This window comes from Lichenostomus cassidix, chromosome Z, assembly GCF_008360975.1.
Source record: "Lichenostomus cassidix isolate B80296 chromosome Z, HeHo_3.0, whole genome shotgun sequence".
Classification (NCBI taxonomy): Eukaryota; Metazoa; Chordata; class Aves; order Passeriformes; family Meliphagidae; genus Lichenostomus; species Lichenostomus cassidix.
Genome location: NC_139511.1, coordinates 40,378,001 through 40,404,420, shown reverse-complemented (window position 1 = coordinate 40,404,420; position 26,420 = coordinate 40,378,001). Strand labels below are relative to the sequence as shown.

The 26,420-nt window shown below is 41.4% G+C and overlaps 2 protein-coding genes across 2 annotated transcripts in view; one reads left to right on the top strand and one right to left on the bottom strand.

Moving 5' to 3' along the window:
* Positions 1 to 19,337, bottom strand: part of LOC146424748 (guanine nucleotide-binding protein G(q) subunit alpha-like) — a 116,374-nt gene extending 97,037 nt beyond the window's left edge. The window contains exon 1 of the mRNA XM_085043089.1: positions 19,202 to 19,337. Within this exon, the coding sequence (XP_084899215.1) occupies positions 19,202 to 19,337 (136 nt within the window). The remainder of the gene's footprint in view (positions 1 to 19,201) is intronic.
* A 157-nt stretch (positions 19,338 to 19,494) lies between these two features.
* LOC146424747 (uncharacterized) lies at positions 19,495 to 24,982 on the top strand. Its single transcript, XM_085043090.1, has 2 exons — positions 19,495 to 20,736; positions 23,404 to 24,982. The coding sequence occupies exon 1, from the start codon at positions 19,495 to 19,497 to the stop codon at positions 19,990 to 19,992; it is 498 nt and encodes a 165-aa protein (XP_084899216.1). The 3' UTR covers positions 19,993 to 20,736; positions 23,404 to 24,982.
* Positions 24,983 to 26,420: the final 1,438 nt, after the last annotated feature.

Sequence of the window (26,420 nt, the reverse complement as noted above, 5' to 3'; positions counted from 1 at the left end):
GTCAGTGATGTGTTAGAGGGGGAAACAGCATCACCTATGAAACAGCTCCTGCCTTCCTACTTTCCCTACTTGAAAATTGAGTTTCAGTATGACACGTTTCCAAATAGAGAAGCTATTGTGTGAAGGTAAGATAATGATCTAAGCCCCGGGTTGAAGCTTTATCATTTAGGAAGTAATCATATAGCATGATCCAAACTGTAATTATTTTAAGTGCATCACAGAAAACCAGCAAAGTTGGCAATATGCTGTAATTCCCTGGTAATTTAGAGCATCAGAAGCACTACAAAGGAAACGGAAAGAAAAAAAGAAAAACCCAATCAAACCCAGCCCTAGGTCAGTCTGAATCATAGTTTTTCTTGAGAAATTATGGATTCATTAATTGATCCAGGAATAAAGCCTGGTGTCATTTACAGCAGCATTCTGAAATGTAATTCATAATACTGTAATTACAAAGAGATTACTGGGAAGAGCAACCAGCTCAAGATACTTAGCTACAGAGATACCATTTGCTTAAGTAAAAAAGAAATACTCCTAGGTGACATTTCTGTCACAACACAGAATCAGAAAAATAATCTACCTTGATTGCTGATGGACTTAAAGGGCTCCTTGAAATTGAGAAAAATATTACTATGAAAGCAATAAACTTTAGAATTTGCATTATGAGTTGTTCAGGGAGGTCTTCTTCTTCAAGAAAACTTCATCAGAGAATGATTTTCCCCCTCTCTGTGAAAGGTGATTGATTAATAAGGCAAATGAGTCTGAAGAGAGAATGTCAGGAAAGCTTCTTTTTCATCTACAGTTCATTTACAATTGCAGACCTGTAAATTTCATTTACAATTCATTTACATTTGCAAACCTGAAATATTTCAAAGTACCGCCATAACATGGAAGTGGAGTTGTTTGTTTTGCTTTCTGGGGGTTGTTTGTTTTTTCCGAGGATGTGGGTTTTTTTTTTCTTTTTTAATATACTTTATTCTCAGGGGGGGTGGGTAAGACCAAAAGACAAATCTTTGTAGTATGCAAAGGCCTTTGTACGCTTAAAGCAGGCTATTAAGAAAGGACAGGGAAAAAGATAATCCAGCATTCAAATGGCTTTTGCATTCCTTTTATTTATTTGATTTCACAAAGAAAGAGAAGAAAATAGTGTATTCCCAAACAGCTGACTCATTATCAGAGTAATCTCAGGAGAGCCTTGAAAACAGCCTGCCATCATTTGATTCTACAGGTTAAGATGAAAAGAAATTCTACAGGTTGAAAGCTCCAAAGACAGCCAAAATCCAGTACCAAACAAACAAACAAACAAACAAAACCCCAACACTAAACAGTGTTATGACAAGAGGAAAATAAACCCACAAGTCCATTTTTAGAAAATAACAGCAGAAGTAACATTTTTAGAAAGTAACAGCAAGGAGCCAAGCACAACTACATACTCATTTGCTAAGGTGCAGCCCTCAAGGATTTCACTGCCTAGTTTCCACCAGAGCACTGAGCAGCAGTCTTTAAAAGAGAGACCTACCGATGGGCCAAAGTTCCCACTTCAGAACAGCCTGACTAATGTCCCACGTCTCCCAAACTGTACTGCATGAGATGTTTTACCATTAGACCATGCCAGTATCTCCATTCTTCCCTGCAGCACGGCCAAGGCAGACAGAGCTAACGTGTGCTTCCCAGCCTCCCTCACACTTCACTCTCCCAGCCATCACAGTCGTTAATAGACACCTAGACAGCAGATGCTTTAAGGTACTGGAGATGGGACACAGGAGATGTGATGTACCACATCACTCAGTCGTAGGGTACAGGCTTATCTTCAAACACTACCTAGGAGGGGGGGTTCCTAAAGAAAGCAATGAGGACATGGGAGTAGGACTGCTGCTTTGGAAGAAAGTGCCTCTCTGCATACATGCCTCTCTTCTATCCCGCCCCACCATTCCCACAAATCCTCTAAAGGAAGCCATCAGGTCCCCTAGCACGCATCCACATAGTCAAGGGTAAAGTCCTGTCAGCTTAGACAATAAAGCTCGGCCAAGAGCCAAGGTGCTGGTTGCTCTGCCACTCAGGGCATGGCAGGGCTGCAGACTGGCAGTACGTGCACTTCTTCCTTACTCCCCATCTTGTCAACCTTGATTGGACAGACTGGTTATTTTAAAAAGTTGTGTGTATTTTAGAAAATACATATTTGGTGCACAGTATCTCTGTAGAGAATCACAATTCTTTTAAATTTCTTTCTTTCATGAATGTACACACTGAGGATTAACATTCATCTTAGCAAATAATCTTCTGACTTTACAACACACTTCTACCAGTCACAAGTATTATGAGGGTAGGAGAAGAGACTCTTTTTCCCTCTGTTACTTTATCTAGAAATATTTTGCCTTGTGCAAAAGGAATTTGCTGACAGTACACAGAGCATCTTTGAATACTGGCAAAACAACTGAGTTTGTGACCACATCTGTGGGGCACTTACCAGGATGTTATGTGGATGACCTGGGTTTACAAGCACAGTTAGCATCATAGACCTAGCTCGCACATGGTGTCAAGACAGTGTCAAATTGTGTGTATCCAAGCTGGAGGGTTTCAATCCTGCTGTGTCCACTTAGTTTATAATAATGTGTCAAACCCCTAAAACACAACTGCCCTATATAATGATGCGACGTTACTGGGAGCGCTACTGCACCAGGCCCAAAGGCCCTTCAGCCTACAACCAACTGAAGCTACCGTCTCTGTCAGTCTGTAGATATTCAGGGATCAGCTGAAAGACAGCCCTGTATCAACCCACAATTCAGGGTAATGAGCTACCTTGCTGTCTTCCCAGATAGACTTAAGCTGCAAAGGTGGCTGATCCAGGAGAAGCGTGCTGGCATACTGCCACTGGAAGACTTTTGAACTGCAAAACTAACATTCTGATTGATTTCGCCTCAGGTACCTGGTCACAGTGGCCCAGGGATACCTACAAAATTATTCTTTGTGAGCACATAAGCACAGATAAGCGAGTGCAGCATAATGAAACACAAATCCCATAGGATTTCCCCCACATTTTATGATTAAAGGTCAGGGTGAACTGGTGACTCAGCTGATCTGTATCTGCAAGAACGATGCTGCAACATGGTCACTGTATTTCACAGAATCACGAACTGGTTGAGGTCAGAAGAGATCTCAAGCAGGGCCACAACAATCTGGCCAGAACCATGTGCAGGTGGTTTTTTTTTTTAACATCTCTTTAGAAGGGATATGCCACAACCACCCTGGGCAACTAGTGCCTGTGCTCAGTCATCCTTACAGTGAAAAAGTGTTTCCTGACGTTCATAATCTCCTGTGTTTCAGCCTCTGCCACACATTGCCTCTTGCCCTATCACTAGGTATCACTGAAGAGATCCTGGCTCTGTCTTCTTTGCATTTTCACTTCAGGTATTTATATAAATCGGTAAGAACCCTTCCGAGTGTTCTTTTGTCCTGGTTGAACAGTCTTAGCTCTCTCAGCATTTCCTTACAGTAGAGGTATTCCAAGTCCCTTCATTACCTTAGGCCCTCCTTCCTTGAATCCCTCCAGAAGTTCCATGCCTACCTCTCTTGTACTGGGGAGCTTAACCTCAAACTCATTGCCCACCAGGCAGAAGGAAAGGAAGGCTAAGTGCTCTCTCTACTAGATAAGGTAACCTTTTCCCCAGAGTGTTCAGGCTCCATCTGTGTCAGTACAGTGTCAAGTCCTGACCGTGCTTCAGCTGTGTTAGTGCACATCTGAAAATTATGTTAAAACTTTCTGGTCTCCACAGTTACACAAGAAAACACAGTCCTACAGGTAAGCACTGGCCTTATGGGCCTCAAATTTTCATTTTTGTAAGATTAAATCTATTCATGAAAGTCTGACACCTACATGACAGCTAGTGAAAGAAAGTACCCTCTAAGCATCCTGGACTATTCCAACTGCAGTTATGTCCTGGAACATCCAGTTCTTCCTTGATAACAAGAAGCACTCACCTTCTAAGGACAGATCCTACTCCTCTGCAGAAGACGCAGAACTCCTTACAGCAGGCCTGTAGAGCTAGTGTTCCTCAAGGTGCAACCTAAAGCTGTTTTCATATTTCACAAAAGAGCTAAGCAGCTGCTAGCAGCACTCACCAAGCATTGACCCTTACACAAAAGCAGTGGTATATAGTCTGTATAGCGATACAGTGTTCCCAAGGTGGATGAGCCATGACCACTGTGCATGGGCTACACAGGAGAAGCCTGCAGGTACCCTGAAGCATAGGCACAGGCAGCTGGGATAGTTATGTCATTACAGTGCACTCTACCTGGATGCAAGCGAGACCCAGCAAATAGTTCAAAGGGATTGGTCAACACTATTTAATAGAAATAATGACAGCAATATGGTACATGTCCCTGAAGTATACTCCTTCAGACTAATTACTCTGAGTATTTTAAATTATAAATACCCAAACACCCAACATTTATCATCCTGACGCCCAGTTTACATATTTCTGTTCCACACCCGAAGAAAACAAAAAAACCTGGAGGTGAACTCCTGGACAGGCAAAGAATACATTACACAGTTCTGTGCTGGGGACTAGTCACTGGATTTCTGTGGAAGATGGAAGTTGCAAAATGTGGGCAATTTTCATTGTTAGAAGAGGAGGAAAAGCATTCTGAAATACAGGCTGGCCAGACAGGTCAGAATATCCTCGCACTGTTGAAAGTGAAGGGGAGGATGGTGAGGGAAGTGAACTTTTTTAGCAGAAAAATGGAAGAAGGATTAAAATTAAATGAATAGTGAAACGGAGAGATTGAACTGTTTGTACAAACATTTTAGACAGGTGATAAACACAGAATTGCTGATACATGATACAGACTTGAAAAAGGAGGTGTAAATAAAGGAAAGATTTATAGAAGTTGAAGTTCAGTGGTTGGCTTTATTTCGTACTTCAGAATTGGCTGGCAGCCAGAGATCTTTATATTTTTGGTTTAAATTCTAATAGGGAAAAATTGACACAAAAGCTGATGCCATAGCAGATAACAGTCACAGCTAATGTGACAGACAAGCAAGTGGGGCTCCTTAAACACTTTCATGAAAACGGAGAAGTATAATCTCCTAAGGCCATATAACTGATGCTAAAGGTCACAAGCAAATTACCTTGGTATTTCTTCAAGTTTCAAAATTGTGATTCCTCAACCAGAAAAGCACCATACAGAAATATCTCTTAAGAAAATGAGCACGCGTCAGAACCACAGTCAAGAGTGACTGCAGGAGCATATGATTACAACGGTACACCATTTGCTATGTGTAAACAAAAGAAGTCCAACACCACTAGAAAGGCATGTTATAAGCACGTTGTGTTCATGAGAGCTACTTCAGCAAAAACCTCACAGAATCAGAAGTGTAAATAACTGGATTTAAGATTTAAAACAGGAAGAACTGGGAGTCATTTCAGAACATTTTATGAAGTAGCCTAGACAGCCACAATTATACAAAACAAAGAAAAAAGAAAAATGAGAAACAATAAAACCAGCCTGGATTAGAGAGAAGATAGAAGAAGAAAACTGTAAGGTAAGCCAAAAACATGGGAAATCTCAGCCATTTTTAAGGGGAAAAGTCAAATTATGAACTCTAGGGCTCCACATAAGACTCACTTTTTTTTTTTTTAATTACAAACCACAGTGGTCCGTCACTAAACTGCTGCTGTAGAATATTTAGTATTTATTAACACAGAAAAAACCCCACATAATTTTCAAGTTTTTGTTTTTAGGGAAGCACAGACCACATTTGCAATGACAATGAAAGAGTACCCACTGAAGACAAACAATACAAAGGATTTATTCAACTGAGAATGTCACTCAAGAGGGTCCAGAGGTTTTAGAAAGACTGGCTAGGAAGGCAAGATTGCCTAGGAAGGCAATCTGACTTGAAACTATTGACTACCATCCAAAAAACCCCAAAAGGTGGAAAAAAGGTGAGAGAAAGAGATTGCAAACCAAGACCTAAGGAGTTACAGTATTCAGATGGTTTGCTGCACGAAGTCAGTGGTCTTGAAGAACAAGGCATCTGCTTAGCAACTGATCATACAACAGATGAACAAAGCATGCATGAAGTAACAGTTGTTCAAACAGTTTAGTAAGAAACTACATAGGCAAAAGTCCTCAACAGACAACTGTCTTCCATACAGGACCCCAGCAATATTAAGACTTAAAAAAACCTTACAAAACTTTCAGCCATGAGATAAAATAAACATATGAAATTATTACTGATAATACTTGTAGGTGATGCAAAAACTGTGAACTGGTAAACAATGATGATATGATGCTGAAAAGTATACTAGAATAACCTATAAAACAGAAAGAGGTAAATATTGTGCATCCAAATACTGTTAAATAAATATAAGAATGTAAGCTTGTCAAACAATGAATAAGCCCTCCCTAAAATGCAATTACTTAGAAGAGCATTTAAGTTGCAGCAGTCATCTAAACATGAATAGCTTAATGTCATGGCTCAGTAGGCTGTTACACTCCTTGAACACACCTCGATATTCCAACTAGCAATACTCCTATACTTGTAATAAAAACTGTATACACGTAACTGTTCAATTCTCATTATCTGTACTTCAGTAATGATGTTGAGTTGGAAAGAAGTCAAAAACCAGCTACAAAAACAATTAAAGGATCAGGAAATCCACTCTACAGTTACAAGCTGGAATTGAACTACGGAACCATCCAGACTGAGCCCCAAGATACTGGAGTACTTTCTCTCTGAAGTTGATAATAAATGTAATGTTTACGATTATTATGAACTTAAAAAATGAGTAGTGCGGTTATTTTACTTCTTATGCTTTATCTCACGTCAGAAAACAAATTCCACAGTAAATAAAGAAAGAGGTTATCAGACAGGTTGCTGGCATTTTGTGCAACCACGTATTTTGGTTCAAAAAAATGCATACCACCCTTCCAAAAGACACACCCACACATATGAAAACCCCATCAAAAATACCCACAAAAAGAAACCTTTCCAAACCAACAAACAAGCCTGAGTTATTGAGCACAGTGATATATACAATTAATGCCACTATGCCTAAACTACAGCCTAGATTGGTAGGTTGAAATACTGTTTTAAATAAGACAGATACACTCAACCATCAAATAAACATTTGTCTTGCTTATGGGTCTGTTTTGACTACTTTCCCAGAGTTTTGATCCTCCATGCACATAAAAAAAAATGGTTGCAAAGAAATGGGAAGGTATTAGAAAATTCCATGTCACTAAGCAGAAGTAGCTTGGTACCACGTAAACAAGACAAAACAAACAGAAGGTGATGACCTGTATAGATTATTCCAGAAAACACTGTCACTCCTTGAAAATAAAAACAACTAAAATATAAAGCAAAAGTGTAACAAGATATTTTCACCATAGTTTTCACCCCTTTTTTTAAGCCATTCTAACTAAAGAGTATGTCCTAGCAGCCTGACAAGTCATATAGTCGTATATAGCATAATTACCAGTTAAAAAAATCCCATCATATTTTGTCTTTTTAAACAACAAAAAGACAATCTCCTCCTGCTTTACTGGTTTTATACTATTTAATTGGAAAAGTCCATAGATAAAAAAAAATGCAACGTAAATATTTAAATCTATCCTTCTCACTTTAGTACATGAAATTGTAGACCAAGAAAGTCTGTAAACTGGAACATTCAAAGTGTTTTCTGAGAATAACCAAATGAAAACTGCACTAATAAAACTAATGTGGTTGTAAATTTACAAAACAAACAAAAAAACCAAGCACAAGAATGTCATTACCCAGAGAATATTTGTGTAATAAATTTCTAAGAAAAAACAATTTAAAGGCATACATACTAACTTCACTGATCAGCATCAGAAGTTTGCATTTGTTTTAGAGAGTGCAGCCACAATTAAGCTATTGGTTTTGGTTCAAAGGCTAAAATCTGCAGATTACCATAAATTTAGTTCTTAATGCTAACTAAATCTAATAATTAATAAGAGTGTATTATTATGTTGTGCAGTCAAACACAGAAGAAAATCACAGTGAATCTGAAATCACTATTACCTTGTCTTGCGGATGAGAGGCAAGGATGAATGCAATTAAATAAATAAACCCTAGAGAACAAAAACTGCTCTGGGCAGAGAATGTTTCTGGATTTCTATGAATATCAATGGTATTAAAATCCAAGCTTAAAGGACTGCAAGACAAGCCACCTTACTGATGCTAACTGTGGGAGTCGTGGTGCACTGGCACAGGCTGCCTAGAGAAGCTGTGAATGCTCCATCCCCCTGGAGGTGCCTGAGGCCAGGCTGGATAGGGCACTGAGCAACTTGGTCCAGTGTGAGGTATCTCTGCCCATGGCAGGGGGTTGGAACTTTAAGATCCTTTCCCACTCAAACTGTTCTGTGATTCTGTGAAGCATGCTGTTAGTCAATTTACTGAAATACAGTAATTCCAGTGAATCTTTGTTCTGTTTGTAGAAAATACTCAATTTTACATTCAGATGAAAGCAAATTCACTCCTGATTTGTCTGTTCGGCCTTTCTATGAAACAAACTGCTAAACCAGGAGACACAGTCACCTAAATGAAATCCAGCTTTGCATCAGTCAGAGTAAATGTTTATTATCTCCTTTAACTTATTTACCAATTCAGTGCTGAGATAAACAGAGACCAAGAGGAAACGGAACACAGTACAAAAAAACCCTCATGTTATTTCTTCTCCATATTCTCTTCTTACCAAGAAAAACAAAAGTATGTTTAGGTGCATTTTGTGTTTTCAGAGGGGAAAAAAATATATGCATAAAATATTGTTTCTTACAGCTATCAAGTTAGGAAGATGTGCAACATCTCTAATTCCATCATGAAATTACTTATTACCAAAGCAGTCCATTCATAGCATCACAGAGCAGTTCGGGTTGGAAGGTACCTTCAAAGATCATCTATGCCACCCACTACACAAGGCTGCTCAAAGCCCCATCCAGCGTGACCCTGTACACTTCCAGAGATAGGGCATCCACAGATTCTTTAGGCAGCCTGTTCCAGTGTCTCACCTGACTCCCTGTAAAAAAATTTCTTCTGTCAGTCCAAACTAAATCTACCCACTTTCAGTTCAAAACCATTGCTCCTTATCCTCTTATTGACAAAAAGGTAGAAACTCTTTCTACAGTTTTCTTATGCACCCTCCTCATATACTGAAAGGCCACTCCAAGGTCTCTCTGGCATCTTCTTTTCTCCTGGCTAAAAAACGCACACTGTCTCAGGCTGTCTTCAGTGGAGAGGTACTTCATCCATCTATCATTTTTGTGGCTCTTTTCTAAACTCACTATAAAAGGTCCATGCCCTTCTTGTGCCGAGTACCACAGAGATGGAAGGAGTATTCCAGGTGGGATTTCACCAGAGAAGAATCACCTTGACCTGCTGGCCAGACTTTTGATGCAGCTCTGGCTTTCCAGGCTCCAAGTGCACACTGCCATCTCATGTCTAATTTTTCATTCACCAGCAACCTCAATTCTTTCTGCACAAGGCTACTCTCAATCCATCAATCCCCCACTCTGTACAGATATCAAGGGCTGTCCCAACCAAGAAATGCACCCAGGACCTTGTACTTGGCCCTGTTGAACCTTGTGATGTTCCAACAGGCCCCCAATTAAAGGCGTCAACTGCACCTTGGTGCCACCTGGAAATCTGCTGAGGGTGCAACTTCCCACTGCTTATATCATAATGAAGGTATTAAACAGAATGATTCCTCGAGGGACACCACTCATTACTGTTTCCACTTTGACATTAAACCACTGACCATAATTCCTTGGATGCAGCCATCAAGCCAATTCTTCATTCATCAAAGAGCCTATCCATCAAACTTCCTTCACTCCAACTTAACAGTAAGAAGAGGGGGGTTTCACACCATATCAAAGACCTTACAGAAACCCAGATAGACGACATCTCCAGCTCTTCCTTTGTCCACTGATACAGTTACTCTATCATACAAGGCCACAAGATTAGTCAGACACAGCCTGTTGTGAAGCCTTGCTGGCTGACTATAATAAACACTTCCATGTCTTCCATATGTTTCAACATATCTTTAAAGAATATCTGCTCCATTATCTGAAGACTAAATTACACCCTGAGTTTTGCCTTGAGTTTTAACATTGCCAAAAACCTTTCCTCCAGCTAGGGAATTAAAAAGGTTTCTCAAGTGTTTGTCATGGGGTTTTACACTAAATCCTTTTGCTATGACACGCAACACCTGTAACTTCCCAGATCAAACCTCCCCACAAAAATTCACTTAGAAGAGTACTTAATGGATTAGGGGAATGGTACTGAGATAAACAGATTCTCATCTCTAAATCTCTCTTTTAATAATGGGCCAAGTCAGTCAGACAGCTGCTTGGTGGTCTGCACTCTGAGATAAGCCACTAATCCTATCATTGTTAATGATGACCATGTGCATACATCATAACCATCCCACCCAAAAAAATACAGTCTCATGACAGGAGAGACTCAAGTGGCATGAAGATTGTTGCTGAGTATGAAAATACTTCTAAGCATCAGGTTCCGTTCACAAGAAATTAAAAGAATGAAAAGAGTTTAATCAGAGTTATTACAACACAGGTGTAAGAACATGTCCTTTATTGTTTGGCCTTTTTCCCCAGGACAACTACACAGCATTTCTGTTTCCAGGCTACTATTATTTTCTTTATAAAAACAAACTAACAGATGTATAAAAGAGAAGTATTGTAAGAATCGTTATTTCTCCTCACAAAAGATAACTGAGTTACAGCAAATTTTACAAAGGAGTACTTTAGGTTAATTTGGGTTATTTGTTTTATTGTTCCTTTTTGCAAACCATCATTGAAAGGTTTTAACTATCGTTTTAACTAGGTGGTGTTTCATTTCAACACCACCTAGACAGAACATTTCAAAAAGGCAAACATCAGATCCTCCAAGTACCTGGACAGCTGTGTAAGAACCTATTATTGCAAGAATGATGCCTTTATTTTTCACCATTTAATTTCAATTGCTTTTACTGCTCTGGTCTACGAGACTAAGTGGCACTTCCAGTGGTTCGTAAATCCATTATCAGAGCAAAATATAAGTTCCATACTTGATCATCAGTTCCCCAAGCCTGATCAGTTCCCAAAAGCAATAAAGAATGATGGCATAATTTCCAACTTCTATGTGTTTTGCATTTTTCTGGCCTTCTGAGTTCGCCGTTGCTGCTACAGAAGCCTTCTGTTTGACTTTCTGGATGACTCTACTCACCCAGAAATGTGGGCTATACCTTTCAGCATACTTTTCCAACATTTTCTAACATAAGGAAGATAATTAACATTAACATTGAAGACTTAGAAGCTAAAAACTCCTTTGTGATGGCTTCATAGAACAAGGAAATAAAGGCAAGTTTCCTTGACTCACAGAAATATTCTCATTTAGTACAAGGATATTTGACAAAGATTATCATTAGAGCAATGAATTAGCTAAGGATGAAGAAGCTTATGCTAGTGTCCAGGGAGCATATAGCTCAAGTACAGTGACAGACACACTAACAAGACTAGACAGTAATGTATATTTTCTGCCATAAGAACAAATACTATTAGAATTGAAATATTTTTCCTAATGGATAATTAAAAAATGTTCCTAAACCATGTTCACTATCTTATACCTTAGCTTATGACAGCTTGATCAAGAATGGGATCTCTTTAGGTTGATTTCATGGCTATATCATAATTAAATTAGTAATTTTTACTTTGATTCCTGTTTACTCCAAGAATCTAACAGATTGAGTTTCTTTCACATCCAGCTACACCAAGTTCCTACAGAACAGAAACCTACACTCTTACCTTAGATTTAACTTAAAGGCAGCTAACCCCATCTGGATAAATACTCTTCTGACCCACATTTGGTGATACTTACCAAGATTTAAGCATTTTTCAGTTAACTTCAAAAGGCTTAATGATCTAAATGCACTCATCTCTTTAGAGCAGATAAGATCGTGGGGTGGAGGGGAGAATCATCACATATTTCCAATTTTAACTGCCCTTTCCACAATTTCCTTTGTAAAAAACAAATCCTCCTTCAACAGACTTTTGATAGCTGAGACTGAGTCTCAAAGTACTTCAACAATAACCACAACAGAATTCTCCTAGATACAAAACAAAAGACATAGATAATCAGTGAGAACAGGGCCTTGGGTAGACATCCATGTATCCACTCTGAGGCAAAAACAAACTCATACTCTGGCACTAGTCAACACTACCTACACTCATTCATTCCTAACAGATGCTCCTTCCATACACAGGTCTATTACAAACAGCACAGTTCCCAGGTGAAACTGTCAATACATAGGTCAGCTGTGCTGGGGCAACACTGATACAGCCTTTCTCTTTTTAATTTACTCAATCATTATGTGCTTCCACTTTCATAAATATTCTAATGTTCTGTTGCTTATTTCAAGCAATACACGTATTTATTGCACACCACCTGCTTTCCACAGAAAGATGAGCTGAACCACCAGAGTAGGGCTCAACTAAATCATATTGTTCATAACAGTAGTTTGTTGCATGATTCTGCCTGAACGGATTGACAAACGAGGCATCTTGTTTGGTGGGACTTATTTTTGTTTCTGGAATAGCCACACCACATTCTCAAATGCATAATGAAATCAACAACAGTACTTTTCTGTTGGCAACTTCATCTGCATCAGGGTTTCTGGGATAAAACACTACACTACTGGTAAACACTAAGTAGAATGTACAAATTAGGTAGTTTGATTATTCCATGCCATTTATCCTTTGAAAATTTACAAAGGACAAAAAAATTTGTGGACAATCATGCCTCAGTGTAGTCTCAATATCAGCATTACTCATTGAGGGAACAATGTGCTTTCAGAACATTTCAGATTTAAACTTTAGTTTAGCCTGAAAAAACATTTGTGCTATTCCTGGAACACTCCCAGTAACTTTCAAAACTTTTTTAACTTCTAAAGCTTTGGTAACTTTTGGACTTGTCATCCAGTTATAACACATCTTACTTCTTTGCACAGAGTTAATAATACTTAAAACCTGTGGCATGTTTTCTTCTTTGTGGCCAACACCATGTGTACGGCTTCCTAGGGTTTCCTATATGCTAATTCTCCCTTTGTTTTCTCCTTTCCTGCTCTTTGTTTGTGCCAGCTTCAATAATTGCAGTAAATAAAAGGTGAATGCTGGAAAACTTCTGTAATTTTATCAGTAACAGCTGTTCATACACAGTTGCATTCATGCACAAGAACAGATTTTTCCAGAGTCTTCTGCCATTCAGCTCAAGGAAGTTGAAAGAAAAAAACACTCACTGTTTATAGCATTCTATTGCTGCAACAAAGCTAACCACCATTAATCAGACATCTACCTTACTTTATTTCACACCTGTCTGGGATTAGATTTGCAGAGATTGTAAGGTAGTGCTTTCTCCTATGAAATTGCTGTTACCACCACACAACAACAAAATTAATTTGAAGCAACTAAAGGAGCAGATTAGTTATTTTATTTTGAAGCACACACTCAAATGCCCATTCTCAAAAGATTTCTCTGCTCAGCATGTATTTTTTCATCCTACATTTATGCAACATTGTCAGTGTAACATACAAATCAGGGGTCACTTAGTTCTTTGACATGTAAATAAAGTTAAATTAGTCTGAATTCTTTTCAGACACTCAGCTTGCTCCTATTAACTTTGGTGGATGCAGATCCCTTCTGAAATAATAAATACAAAAGAGCAACAAACTCTTTTTAATGGCTGCACACAAGATATCCTTTTATGGTGCACTAAAAATGTTCCTAAACATTTTCTAAATTTATGTTTTTCAAATTATCACACTAATATTTAAATGATGATTTGTATTTTCCTGCCCCCCCCAAAAATATTCTTATATATGGACATATCTGTGTATATAAGAATACATGGGAGTTTTACATCCAGAATGAAATTGTATTTCCTTAGAAACAGCTTCTGCCAAATAAAACATATTTACTAATCTAGCTACAGTATGTATGATGAGGTAGATTAATTATTTATTCATTTTACAGTAGTAAATATGTACTGTTGCCAATTACCTAAAACTGTTTGGAAGAGTACATCTGAGTAGAGCAGACCAACAGAAATACAAGTTACAAGAAAAATAAGGAAGCTTGTTTCTCCAGCTGAAGAAGTTCTATAAAACCAGAGTTTGCCATTATTGGCTTAACGGACCCACTTCCTCTTCAACAGATCTACACCAAGTCAAAGCCTTTATGAATACACCAAGTTTTGCATGTAAACCTCTAATTCTGCTGACACAGGTTTAAGAAATAATGCATATACTCACCTTATGTTCAAAAGCAACTTTTGACATAAGACTAACTGCTGTTCATGCCAATTCAAATGGCTTATCATCCATCTACTTTCTGCACTAAGGTGCAGAGAATAGGACACTTGTAATCAAGGCAAGTCTCTTCACTGACACATCCACTATCTTCAACACGAGAAGCACCTAACTCTTAAAAAAACATGCTTTGCATATGACAATACCAAACAATATGCTGCAAAAAACTCAGAACTGTCACACACATCTTCAGTACTTAATTTGGCCAGGGTTTACAGACACATAGGCATAGCTGGCACAACACTGGCAGATTATTTTCTTAGATGCTTGAGGCTTTTCTAAGTGAGAAAATAGTGTACAGTATTAATGTGCAGAGCCTACAGGCTAACAATGTCCAGGAATGATGGTTTATGGATACAATCTGTATGCAGGCTGTCTTGGGGATATCTTTTAATCCCATCCCATCTTTGTTTTTATGTTCCTTTTGTTTTGTGTCCGGGATGGCCACTGTCCCCCCCCCAGCTCCGGGGATATCACTGTAATTGCGAGCCAGCCCAGGATTTCCTGCGAGAGTTGCGGGGCGCAAGGGGGTTTTGTTTCCTCCTCCGCCGGAGGATCAGGCCCCGGGAGCCATAGGCTGAAATCACTCTGAGGAGAGATACAGTTGCCACTTGGCTTTTGCCTGGTTTTTTTCCTCCTTTTCCCTTTGGCTCTGTCACTGGATCTTACTGGTTTGCTTCCCTGCTGCCTGGGAGCCCAGAGCCACTGCTCACCCTGCCGGCACCCAGGAACAGCCCATTCCCTGCCGAGGAGCTGTGCCCTCTGCCCAGCCCCAGCCCAGGGAGCAGCCATGGCCAGTGAGCCACCAGGGAGCCTCTGATCCCCTGCCCAGCCCAGCTGCTCTCTGCGCTGCTTCAGGGCCTTTTTGCTACACTCTAACCAAGACACCCAGACTTCCCGCAATGAAAGTTTCCACTACCTTTTGTTTGTCACTGCTGGGGTGAGCCAGCCCCTGCTGTCCCCAGCCGCTGCTCCAGGGTTCCTCCTACAGCCCATTATGCCATCCAGAGGGGGACCGGGACCAGCTGCCCTTGTGAGGTTGTGAAAGAGACTCCTTCTTTCTGCCGGCTGCGCTCGCCATTACCAGCGAGACAGAGAGACAGCCGAGCTCGCGCCACAGCGCCCCCTGCAGCCGCGGGGGAATCACTGCACTGCCCTGCCCGGCTGGGAGCCAATAGCGCCCCTGCTGGCTGTGACTGGAACTGCACCAAAGGGACAGCGCCTGGCAGCCCAGGGAAAGCTGCCACTGGGTTTCTGGCTTTTGTTTGTTGCTGCTGCTGCTGTTGTTTGTTTGCCTTGTAATAGATACTAGAAAAGAACTGTTATTTCTTTTCCATATCTTTGCCGGAAAGACCTTGATTTCAAATTTGGAGGGAAGGGAGGTTCCCCCCTTCTTTTGCAGACACCTGTTTTTTCAAACTGACACAGGCTCAAATGCTGCTGAGTCCTTGCAAAATTTACATGGATAGCAAGAAAAACTATAAGCTTTGGAGAACAATTACATGGTTTTACAAAGTGTTCAGCAGTAATGAAATCCAGAAGAGTTTGAAAAATACAGGAGATGAAAATCAAGTTCAGTGGAAGACCAAATTTGTCCCAAAACGTCTTGAAGCACTGTGGCCAACTTGTGCTAGCTGAAACTACTACTATGTAATATGCATGCTTATGATTCTGGCTTTCCACAATTACAATAAAATACTTCATCCTGTTCTAATACGTTAAAAAAAACCCATCAAATAATGATGTACAATAAAGTATCTAAAAATGGTATTTTAATGTTTAATCAAAGAGTGTTTATATTTAAACTGATACCTAAAAATAATCTTAGCACACAGCTAAAGTTTTCCACAGATGACTTCAGCTTTCGAACTCTTTGATTTCATGAAAAGTAAAAAGATATCACGAGCACACTAAAAGGGTGTACCAAGCACAGTGTGTGTATGTGTGCACACACGAGTATGTGTGCTCAGGAGGAAACTAAGTTTCCAAGAAAGCACTGAGTCTTGCCCAAGTTAAGGAGGAAAAATCCCTTTTCTTTGGAATCAAAAATGTTTTTTTTTTCTTTATGCTTGCTACATATGTGCATTTTTGCATGTGCACATCTGATTTTAAGCAAGTGTAATAATAAAACATCCTAGCACAGATACATTTGTTTGTGCCTTGAAAGGTTAATAATACCTTTCCCTTCGCATTTGCAACTAGCCCGAACAACATGCGCAGCCACTTAACAAGGCTCAGGTTAAACTGCACTAGTACTCTCTTTACAAGCCAGAAGATATTCCTTAGCTTCATATTTAAAAGCCTTTCATGCACTTGGGGTTTTCAGAACCACAGTACTTTACCCAGCAGATCTGAGAAGTTTGTGTTTTCTCTTTTTTTTTTTTTTTTTAAGTAAGTGCCAGCATGTTTGCTTATGCTTACATAAAATAAAATTAAGCAGCACTAGTAAGTTTCCCCTAAAAATGAGGGGGAAAGAGATAAAATGGGACCGTAAACATTTATTTAGTATTAAAAAAAAAGATTATTTTAAGCACATTCAAAGGGTTTTCATGCTAACAGCCTCACCATTTTTAATTAATATTATTTTCATTTTAAAATGGCTTTGTCTTTCTCAGAACCATGTGAATGACCAACACAAACAACAAGCTTGATAACTGACCAATTGTCTATGCTGGGAAGGCAATGAAAGTGACTAAAAACAAGAAAGCTTTCAAGTAACTAAGATAAATCCACTTATGAAAGAAGTTTACCTAAAATTTGTTTAGAAAATTGAACCCTGAGTCTACCCAATACCAAGACTCCAAGAGCTGTTCACCACCGCACTGCATTTCACAAGACAAGATCATGAAGTGTTAATCCAAATGTGCACATACACTTTCAGCTGAACATACGACAAAGGCTGTCAAAAGACAAAAAATACGTGCACAGTAACAATTTCCATACTGGTTTTATTACCCAGGTATACAGATATCCTGCTAAGTACAAGCTGCCGAACATTCACCCCTTGAGATCTCTACTACATCATGCCTATAGCTTCACAAGCCTGTTGGAACTCTTAGCTGGCACTGGTGATGAATGTAGAAATCTTTTATACAGGAACTCAACAGAGGTTTCCTGAACTCTTTCTGTGGGCTGGCTCTCCCCTGTTCTCCCGAAAATCACCATACATTATCTAGTCCAAAACGATGCCATTACTGGACTCCAATCTACCACCACCTACCCCCACAATTCATGTTAGTGGTGGGAGAACCTTGCAAAGCAGACCAAGTTCTGCATTCCTGACTGCAGAAGTGAATCTCTGAATTTCTTCTCTAGGTAATATATATTGATTTCATTCAGTGAACCTCATACATTTCTCAAAATCTGGCAGAAGCCTCTAGCACTACCACAAGAAAAATCAAGAATATACAGAAACAATATGAACCCGAGTAACAGGTCAAATGTATGAACTGCCTCTCCTGAAGCAAGTGTCTATCATTAATCAAGACATCTATAGTATTGAACAAGGGCAATCTATTTTCCCTTCTTTGTGAAGCCTGGAAGTCACAACATGCACTGCCACAAACCAAAATCAGGCTAAAATGCGTCAGAACACTATTACTCAGAGCGCTGCATCCATGTCCACCACTCCCCTCACACACTAGTTAGAGACCCCAACACCCTTCTCTATACCCAGAAGACAACCTCCAGGAAATAGCACATTCATATGGAAGCATTAAAACATATTCGAACTTTTCCTTTCAGCTTGCCTTACCTCACCGAAAAGGCAGTATACTCCCCCAGTATAAATCACTACTTTCACATACACGGCCCAAGAAGAAAATCTTCACCGTAAACATCCCGCATCTACTTGGAACATACCCACTCATCCACACACCAGACAGTAGTGCAAACATATTTAAAGGCCTGAGTCCCAGGCAGAAACTGTATTATCAGGGAGCTACACGACACGGTACATCGCACTGGACACAGGCAGGCACATTTTAATTCAAAAGGCTTTTTCTAACATAAGCCAAATTTCTATTAGATAAATGCTGCCTCTGCATACTTGCAGCTCTAAAATAGCAACCTCTGTTTTAACTAAGGAGAAATGATACAGTTGCTTTTATTTCCTGGCCAGTGGGTGGATTCCAACGGTATTAAAGATCCTGAAATCCTCCTGCACACTTCAGGTTACCCCTCAGCCTGGCATGTGCATCTGGGCCTTTGCGGCTCCCAGTTTTTTACAGAAACCAGTGCACAATCGGAGCACAAGCTCCTTATCCCACTTTACCTCATTTAATAAAAATCACAATTAAAAAATGCAACCGCTGAGCTAACAACCTTCCCGAAGCTCACCGAACAATGCAGATATCACACCCTCCACCATCGATCTGCACAGCGACTCCCCCTGCGAATCCCTTCCTTAATCCGCTTCGCCACCATCGCACTCCCACACACCCCGACATTTGCCCCTGGCCCCGCACCCCTCACTCACCCGCCATCCGTCCCCTCTCCATTTTGGAAGGCCGCCTCCCGCTGCACACCGAGCCCACCCGCCGACGATGCCCGCGGGCGGGCACATACGCCCCACTCCCCGCGGCGGGGGCTCGGCCTGCGGCTACCCGCGGCGGGGGCGACCAAGCGCCCGGAGGCACCGCAGGCATCGCCGCCGCCCCGTCCCCGCCGGCGGCGCCTGTGCCCCGGCACGGACCGCACCGGCCGGAGGGCGCCCGGGGAGGCGGCGATGCCCGGGCTGCAGCCCCAGCGGCACCTGGGGCGTGCGCGCCGGCGGCGGCCCGAGCCGAGCGGCCCGAGGCGGGCGGAGGCAGCCCCGCACTCACCCAGCAGCAGCAGCTTCAGCTCGCGGCGGGCGTCCCGCTTGTCCCGACGCAGCTGCCGCTCGATCTCGTCGTTGATCCGCCGGGCTTCCTTGGCTTCCTCGCTCAGGCAGCACGCCATGATGGACTCCAGAGTCATTCTTCCTAACTGGTTCAGACACAGCCCCCACCCCCCCTAAACCCGCACGCACACTCGCACACACGCACCCCGCCGCCGCTCCGGCCCCGGGGGGCACAGGCGCTCTCCGAGAGCCCTGGGGCCGCCGCAGGGCAGGAGCGCAGGCAGAGCAGCCTCGATGCCACAGAGGGGCGAGAAGAAAGGCAGGGCCGCTGGCGGCGCGGATCCCCGCTCCCTGCCGCTGACACCCGCCGCTGCCAACTCCTCCTCTCCTCTAAATCATGCACCGAACAACATGGAAACATCCACCGCGCCGGCAGCAGCACCGCTACCCGGCCGAGCCGCCCTTCGCCCCGCTGCTCCCCTTCCCTGGCCGCCGCCCGCAGCCTGCGCGGTCCCCGAGTGTCCCTGGCGGCCGCCGACACCCCCGCCGCCCTCCGACGCGACCACCCCACCCCCCGTGGAAGCGCTAATGCCCACTAATCCCTCCCCCGCTCCGCACATGCACACATCTCCCCGCCGCTCCCCGCCCCCGGAGCGGGAGCCCGGCTCCTGCGGGGTGGGCGAGACCGCCGCTGCCCGGCAGGAAGAGCTTCCCCGCGGCCGCTCCTCCTTCCTGGCGCCTCGGCCGCTCGCTCTTCGGAGCAGGCGGGGGAGCGGTGGGTGGTGGCGGTGAGGGAAAGCGCGGGTCGCTGTCAGGGAGCTGCCGCTGTTCGGCTCCACTCGGTTCGGCCCTGCCGGCGTTTTCGAAAGAGTGGCGGAAAGGAAAGGGAAGCGAGTGGACTGGCAGGGGTCGCGCTCGACCGGCTTTTAAATGCTTGGGCCCGGCGGGCGTGGTGCGGCAGGAATATGGCGGCCCGTCTCCCGCCGCCGCTCCCGCTGTCTCTCCGCCCCGCCGCGCGGTGGGGGCGAGCGGCCGGGGCAGCCGAGCCCCCGCCCGCGCCGTGCCGCCCCCCGAGCCGCTCCGCCCGCTCTGCGGCGCCCGAGGAGCGCAGAGGAGGGAGGCGCGGGGAGAGACGGGGCGCATTCTCGCACCAAATGGCCGCGAGGAGCTGCTGCGGTTTGTCCTACCGGGCAGCGCCTTCCCTAAGGCCGTGTTTGCTTTCGCTTCTTTTGTTTTTTTTTAGTCGTGGGCACACATTTTTATTCCGTTCCCATCCTAGGAGAGATGAGTTCTGTTGGCGGAAACTGGCGGAAAATGAGGCCAGCTGAAAGGCAGGAAGGGGTAGGGAGAGAAAGTGCCTTTTTCCACCGTTGGCCGGAATGGGGAGGCATTGACGGGACACATGCACCCCGTCAGGCAGCCGGAAGGTTTGGCGCTCTGACACGCTGCCCTGCTGGGGAGGCAAAGCCGTGCGTTCGGCACGGACGCGCCGGGACAGCCACGGAACGGCACCGGTGCGGCCGATACTCGGCTGCGGTGAGTTCTGTTCGCGCCTTGCCCCAGCCCCTGCCTCAGCCCACTCCCTGGAAAGCTGTTCCCATGTAGCCTTCGGTAGCCCCCAGGCTGGTGGCATACAATCGAGCAGAATACACTAATGCACCCCCTAGTTTTTGTGGATTCATTAACTCCTCACAAAATTCCCATACCTGCACTTCCTTTGGCCACCTCCATTTTACGCTACTTGTATCTAGTAATGTCGCCAAATCGGTTGGGAATCTAGTACTAGCCTATGTAGTAGGTAGAAGGGCATGTTACTTTCCACCTTCTAGCACCGTGTGTGATACCCTCTCCAGCACCTGCCGACACCTGTTTTGAAACTCGTATACTCTTTCCTAAAAGTTTACATATGTACTGACAAAATCAATTAAGGTCTGCCATAAAGAGTAAGACTGCGAGGGAATTAAAAAACAAAAAAGAATAAAACATCCAGGAAAATAATACATTCCATTAGAATGTAGAGCATGAAAACTTTTAGAGCATGAAAAAAAATTAATCACTTGAAAAAAACCAACTTAATTTCCACATAGACCTACATTGTACTAGTGTATATAATTTATAAAAATGCTTAATACAACTTGGAATCTTTTTTCTTTATTCTAGTCAATGACTTTCAGTCAAAATTGTGTAGTTCCAGGTATTAATAATGGATTATATTTCGTTCAGAGCATATTCTCTATTTTAAAACCTGTATGTATATAAGTGTATCTGTGTATTCACCTGTTTTGTGTTCTGGTCCCAGATGCATTGATATTAAATGCAATTAAGATTTCTAAAGATTTAATTACAAAGACAAGAAGTAACAAAAAGGAGGGGGAGGTTACTTCAAGAAAATAGTTCTCAGGGTTTTTCTAGATAAATGCTAGAGTTTTCTTCTAAATGCCAGGGTCCAAAAGGGTGAAGGTGAGTGTATGGGAAAGCTCACAAGAAATACTTGCTGAAGGTTTTGTATATGATGTTCAAATCCACAGCAACTGTCTCCTGGAATCACGTCTTGGAAAAAGAGTAGGAATAGGTCAATGAGTTACCAGCCTGTAGGTAAACTGAATCAATATCCCCTCCAAAACAGGGCACACTGTTCTAATAAAAACAGTAATATTCTGCAGTAGAAGAAGTTGGACTAAGCTTTCCTAACCATTTTATGTGCTCAGTATAGAAGGCACGAACACTGTGTACCTCAAATGCAGAACTGTCATTTAATTTTGCATTTTTAATGAGCAAAGACACCCCACAGACTGTAAATTTAATCTGTATGTATCACTTCTATTGATATAACTAGATTTCAAATCTTTACAGAATAAGTATCTTCAGATTTTTAATGCATGAGCCATCTAGTTCTCAGTCTGCCGTCAGCAGATAGCCATTACACACTGTTTTACCCATTTGCTTCATGACTTAGTGGAAGTCAGAAGAACCCCATTATGGACAATTACATGATAATAAACCTATGAGGAAATTTCTTTCCAGACCTCAATTCCATAATGGTTGGCTTTTGTTTTGAAATGCGAAACATCCTTTATAAATATTTTATCCTAATAACAACTATCAGTAAATGACAGACATCTTTATTGCCCATACAGGTAATTATTACCCATAGATACTATCCATACTGTTACCTAATCCTGGACAGCTACTTCCTGATAAGCCTCCCCTGTAGCACTAATAATCTCATACTCCTCTATCCAAGTAGTCTCCAGTGCATGGCTCGTAGCAACCCGTTGCCTGTGAGACGTTTTTATGTTGCTTACTGCCACAGGAAATTAAAAGGGAGACTGACAGAGGGAGAAAATGGTATTAAACACCTTGCATCTTTAGTATTCTTACGCATAAGACAGCAAAGATTGGAAAACTACCACAATGTTTTATCATCTCCATAAGATTCTTTGCACCCATCTATCCCAGTTTTCAATTTCTTCCTTCCATATGCCTGAAGATATTTATTGTCACTCTCCTCTGTCTCTTCTGTCTGAAGCAGGTTTTCTGTGATGTTTTGACAGATTCCAAATGTTATCTGAACTTGGTACTCACATGACAGTAAACCAGAAGATTGTGTATAGCAACATAATGGGATTTTCATAGTTAGTAAGCATCCTATTGTAAGCAAAGGGATATCTTGCAAGTACTTTTTGGTTGCCATTGTGCACTAAGATATTTCCATAGTGCTACACACAAGTCCATCTCAGTCTTGTCTGTGAATGCTGCCAGTAAATTTAGAGGCCATCAGTATGTCTGAGTTGAGCAAATTATCCTTCCTGTGTGCCATCCTAATCAGATTTTTGTTTGTTGGGTTTGTTTGGGTTGGTTGGTGTAAATGTAGCTGTTATTCCTCTACTGTTAAATGAGTAACATCCAGTATTTGCAATTTCCTTCAACTGACATTATCAGTTTGTTCCGATGTGTGTTATTTTGACAAATTATCTTCTGCATGTTTTTCAGTGTTACTTATTTCAACGTAAAAGATGCCTGGCAAGGTGCTAAGGTACAGGCCAATGACTAGGGAAGAGTTAACCTCCCCTGTTTTTTCACCTGATTTATGTGGAATTTTAGAAACTTGTTTCCTTCTACCTGTTTGCATGTTGAGGTTCTTATGGATGACCTGTTTCTGAAAAAGCCCCAGGTACTTTTTGACACTCTTTTGTCCTTCAGATGCCTCTTGATATTACTTCCCACCAGCTCCAGAAGAGGGGTGTTGTGTAGAGGAACCCGTGTGTCCGTGTGGTGCTGGATGCACAATCTGGCTGAGCGGCGCTCCAGGACCGAGCGTTCCTTCCATCCACAGTGCTCCCCACTGGCTCCGGCACGACACGCTGGCAGCCGCACGATTTGGCTCCTTAACTGGGCATGGAACTGATCCTGGTGTATTGTGTTGGGTGGGAAATTTTTTATCCGGTAGGGTTTTTTGGTTGGTTGGTTTGGTTGGGTTTTTTCCCAGAGTTTGCTGTTAGCTTAAGGATTTGCATTGTCTTTTCACAAAGTTTCGGTTGACCCTTCAAGCCTTCTCAAGGAAAACGTCTAGTAGGCACAGTGTGATCCAGACCACCACTTCTGTGGGAATAAGCTGCTGGATCACCTGCATAAGCCAGTTGTTCCTGTATTGTTCTGCACAAGTCTGGTGGAACAGGACCATAAATTTCAGCCCTGGGAAAAAAAAAACCAAACCAACCCTTACCCAAAGAGAAGCAAAAAATCCCACCACGCTTGACATATCCACATGACACAAATTACATTAATAAACTGGTGGAGAATGAGCTGATACCACAATAATATGGCCACTCACTGAAAAGGAATACTTGAGTCTTCAGTATTGGCATCTGTTGTTTCTTTGATGTCTTTTGTCCTATTGTATTGCTTTTATCATTAAATCCATGGCAATTATGGATCTAGGCTTATCTGTTTTTTTATTATTTGACAATTACATAGGTTCAAGTATCCTCCCAAAAGTTTCAGGACAGCCTGTGATTAATTTTTCAGCCCAGGATTTATTATGGGGGATATTAGTCTTCCACCTCTGTGACCTAAATTATAAATTCATGTTTTGGCATCACAGAAATACAATTGTTTCTGTCAAAATACCTTTTCTATGTATTTATTATATTCATCATGTTCAAGCACATTTTTCTTTTAGCTTCTTGAACTTTTAACAAGGCAGCTTTTATTTTTGTGCAAGTCCAAAATAAGTTATTTGTATATATAAAATCATGTGTATTTATTAACCTGTAGAGACTTTGTATAATGTCTATTTCATTTGCAGGCAGTAAGACTGCTCATGCTTTGCTGGGTTAATAGCATTGTATGCTTGGATTATTTATCAAAGAACTTTTTCTATTCTAGTTTTTACTCTTCTCCTACAGAGAGAGAGATATCTGCTCTTGGATATATGCTTCCTAATTCTTATTTCACTTAAGTTTCATAGCATAGTAACTCCATCATTTTCAGTGGAATTACACTGTTTTTCATTATCATACACAGTAGTATCAGATCATAAGCTCCCTTTAAGATATTTAACATACACATTGTAATAGTGTGGCTCCTCCCGTTTGTTCAGTGACTACTTCAGAAATAGTCTCTAACCATTAGAAAGCATGAACTGGTAGGCCCTCACTCCCATCTTAGTTCTTGCTGTGTCACAAGACAGGGAGGCAAGAGTTACACATTACCTGGACAAAGATTGTTCTTTTGGTATTTCATGGAAAAGTATTATTAATAAATCCTTCCATCATTCAAAGAGTGTGTCAGCTGAGGTTATTTTCTTGCAATCCAAACTATGTCACTAGAAGGACCATGGATAACTATCTCATTTGCTGTAATTTTATAATGGAAGACTAATCCAAAGTCAAAGCATGCTTCAATACTTTCCACAATCGTACACCAAAACTTAGTATGTGAAGGGAACAATTATTTTTCCAGTGAATATGAACAGAAAAAAAATACCCACTTTCATGTACTAGTACTTAATAAAATTGTCTTTTCAATATGCAATTTATACACAAATTCACTGCAAGAATTTAGAAGCTTTAGTAATGAATTCTGTACTTTGTGTATGCTTTGCATATGCTTCATGTCATATTAATAGGAGCATCAATATATTTTGCATATTACTACCAAATCACTTATTGAAAAACGTAAGGAAATGTGTGAGTGATAAGTGACATGACGATAAAAATTACAACCTAGTGAATCTTATTTTCAGGTGAGCAATTAAAATATATATAAATATACATATATAATTTAAAAAAATATAACACAAGTCCATCAGGAGACTGTTTCTAGTATTTATGGTTTTAAAGTGAATGCAGAAAAGGATCTTTACAGGTGATCAATGTTTTCCTCTAAGTGGAAGTAAAGTAATAGGGGAGGTATCTGAGGTTTCTTTCTTTCTTTCTCTGTATGAAAATCTATTAGAAAAGCTTGTGGTACTTAGAAAAAATAGTCCTCATTAAGTCTTACGTAAAGCCATCACAAGTAATTGACAAAACTAGTATTTCCACGGAAGTATTTAAAATAATGGAGAAAACTGAGTTAGAAGATAGTAAAATAATTGGCAGCCATTAGATACTTCCACAGGAATTGAGGCACTCTGTTACATACTGAAGTAAAAATGTGGGTTGAATTGTTAAGTCTCATTTTATAACTACAGTTATATAACTTTAGTTATAACTATAACCCCACTTTATATAACTTCAGATAACCAGATAGTATGTTTCCCAAACCAATATGGGACGATTTGTGAACTTGAACTTAGGCAGAAATGGAAAAAATGCCCATGCACCAGATGCACAGCTAGTAGTAGTAGTGCAGTGATTGCTGTTATTAGTCAAATTCCCCTGCAGTTAACATGGAATTTAGATAGTCCTCTATACTCTAAAGGAAGATTGGTGAGTGTACACTAATATTTGAGGGAATTACAGGAAATCATTAGTCGGGAAAAGAATAACATTTGTTTTGTTTGTCCTAAGGGACAGAGAAAAGGGAGTTTTCAACATTTAGAATATGCTGCTTTGGACATATACAGAGAATTGTATAGAGTGCTAGGACGTTTTAAATACAAATTTGGATAAAAACCATGTATTACCCTGGCATGGGTATAATTGTGAAGCAGGCTGTCACGGTACTGTATTTTTATGAGACTGCTTCTTAATCTGGCTGTATTTTGAATTGTGGGT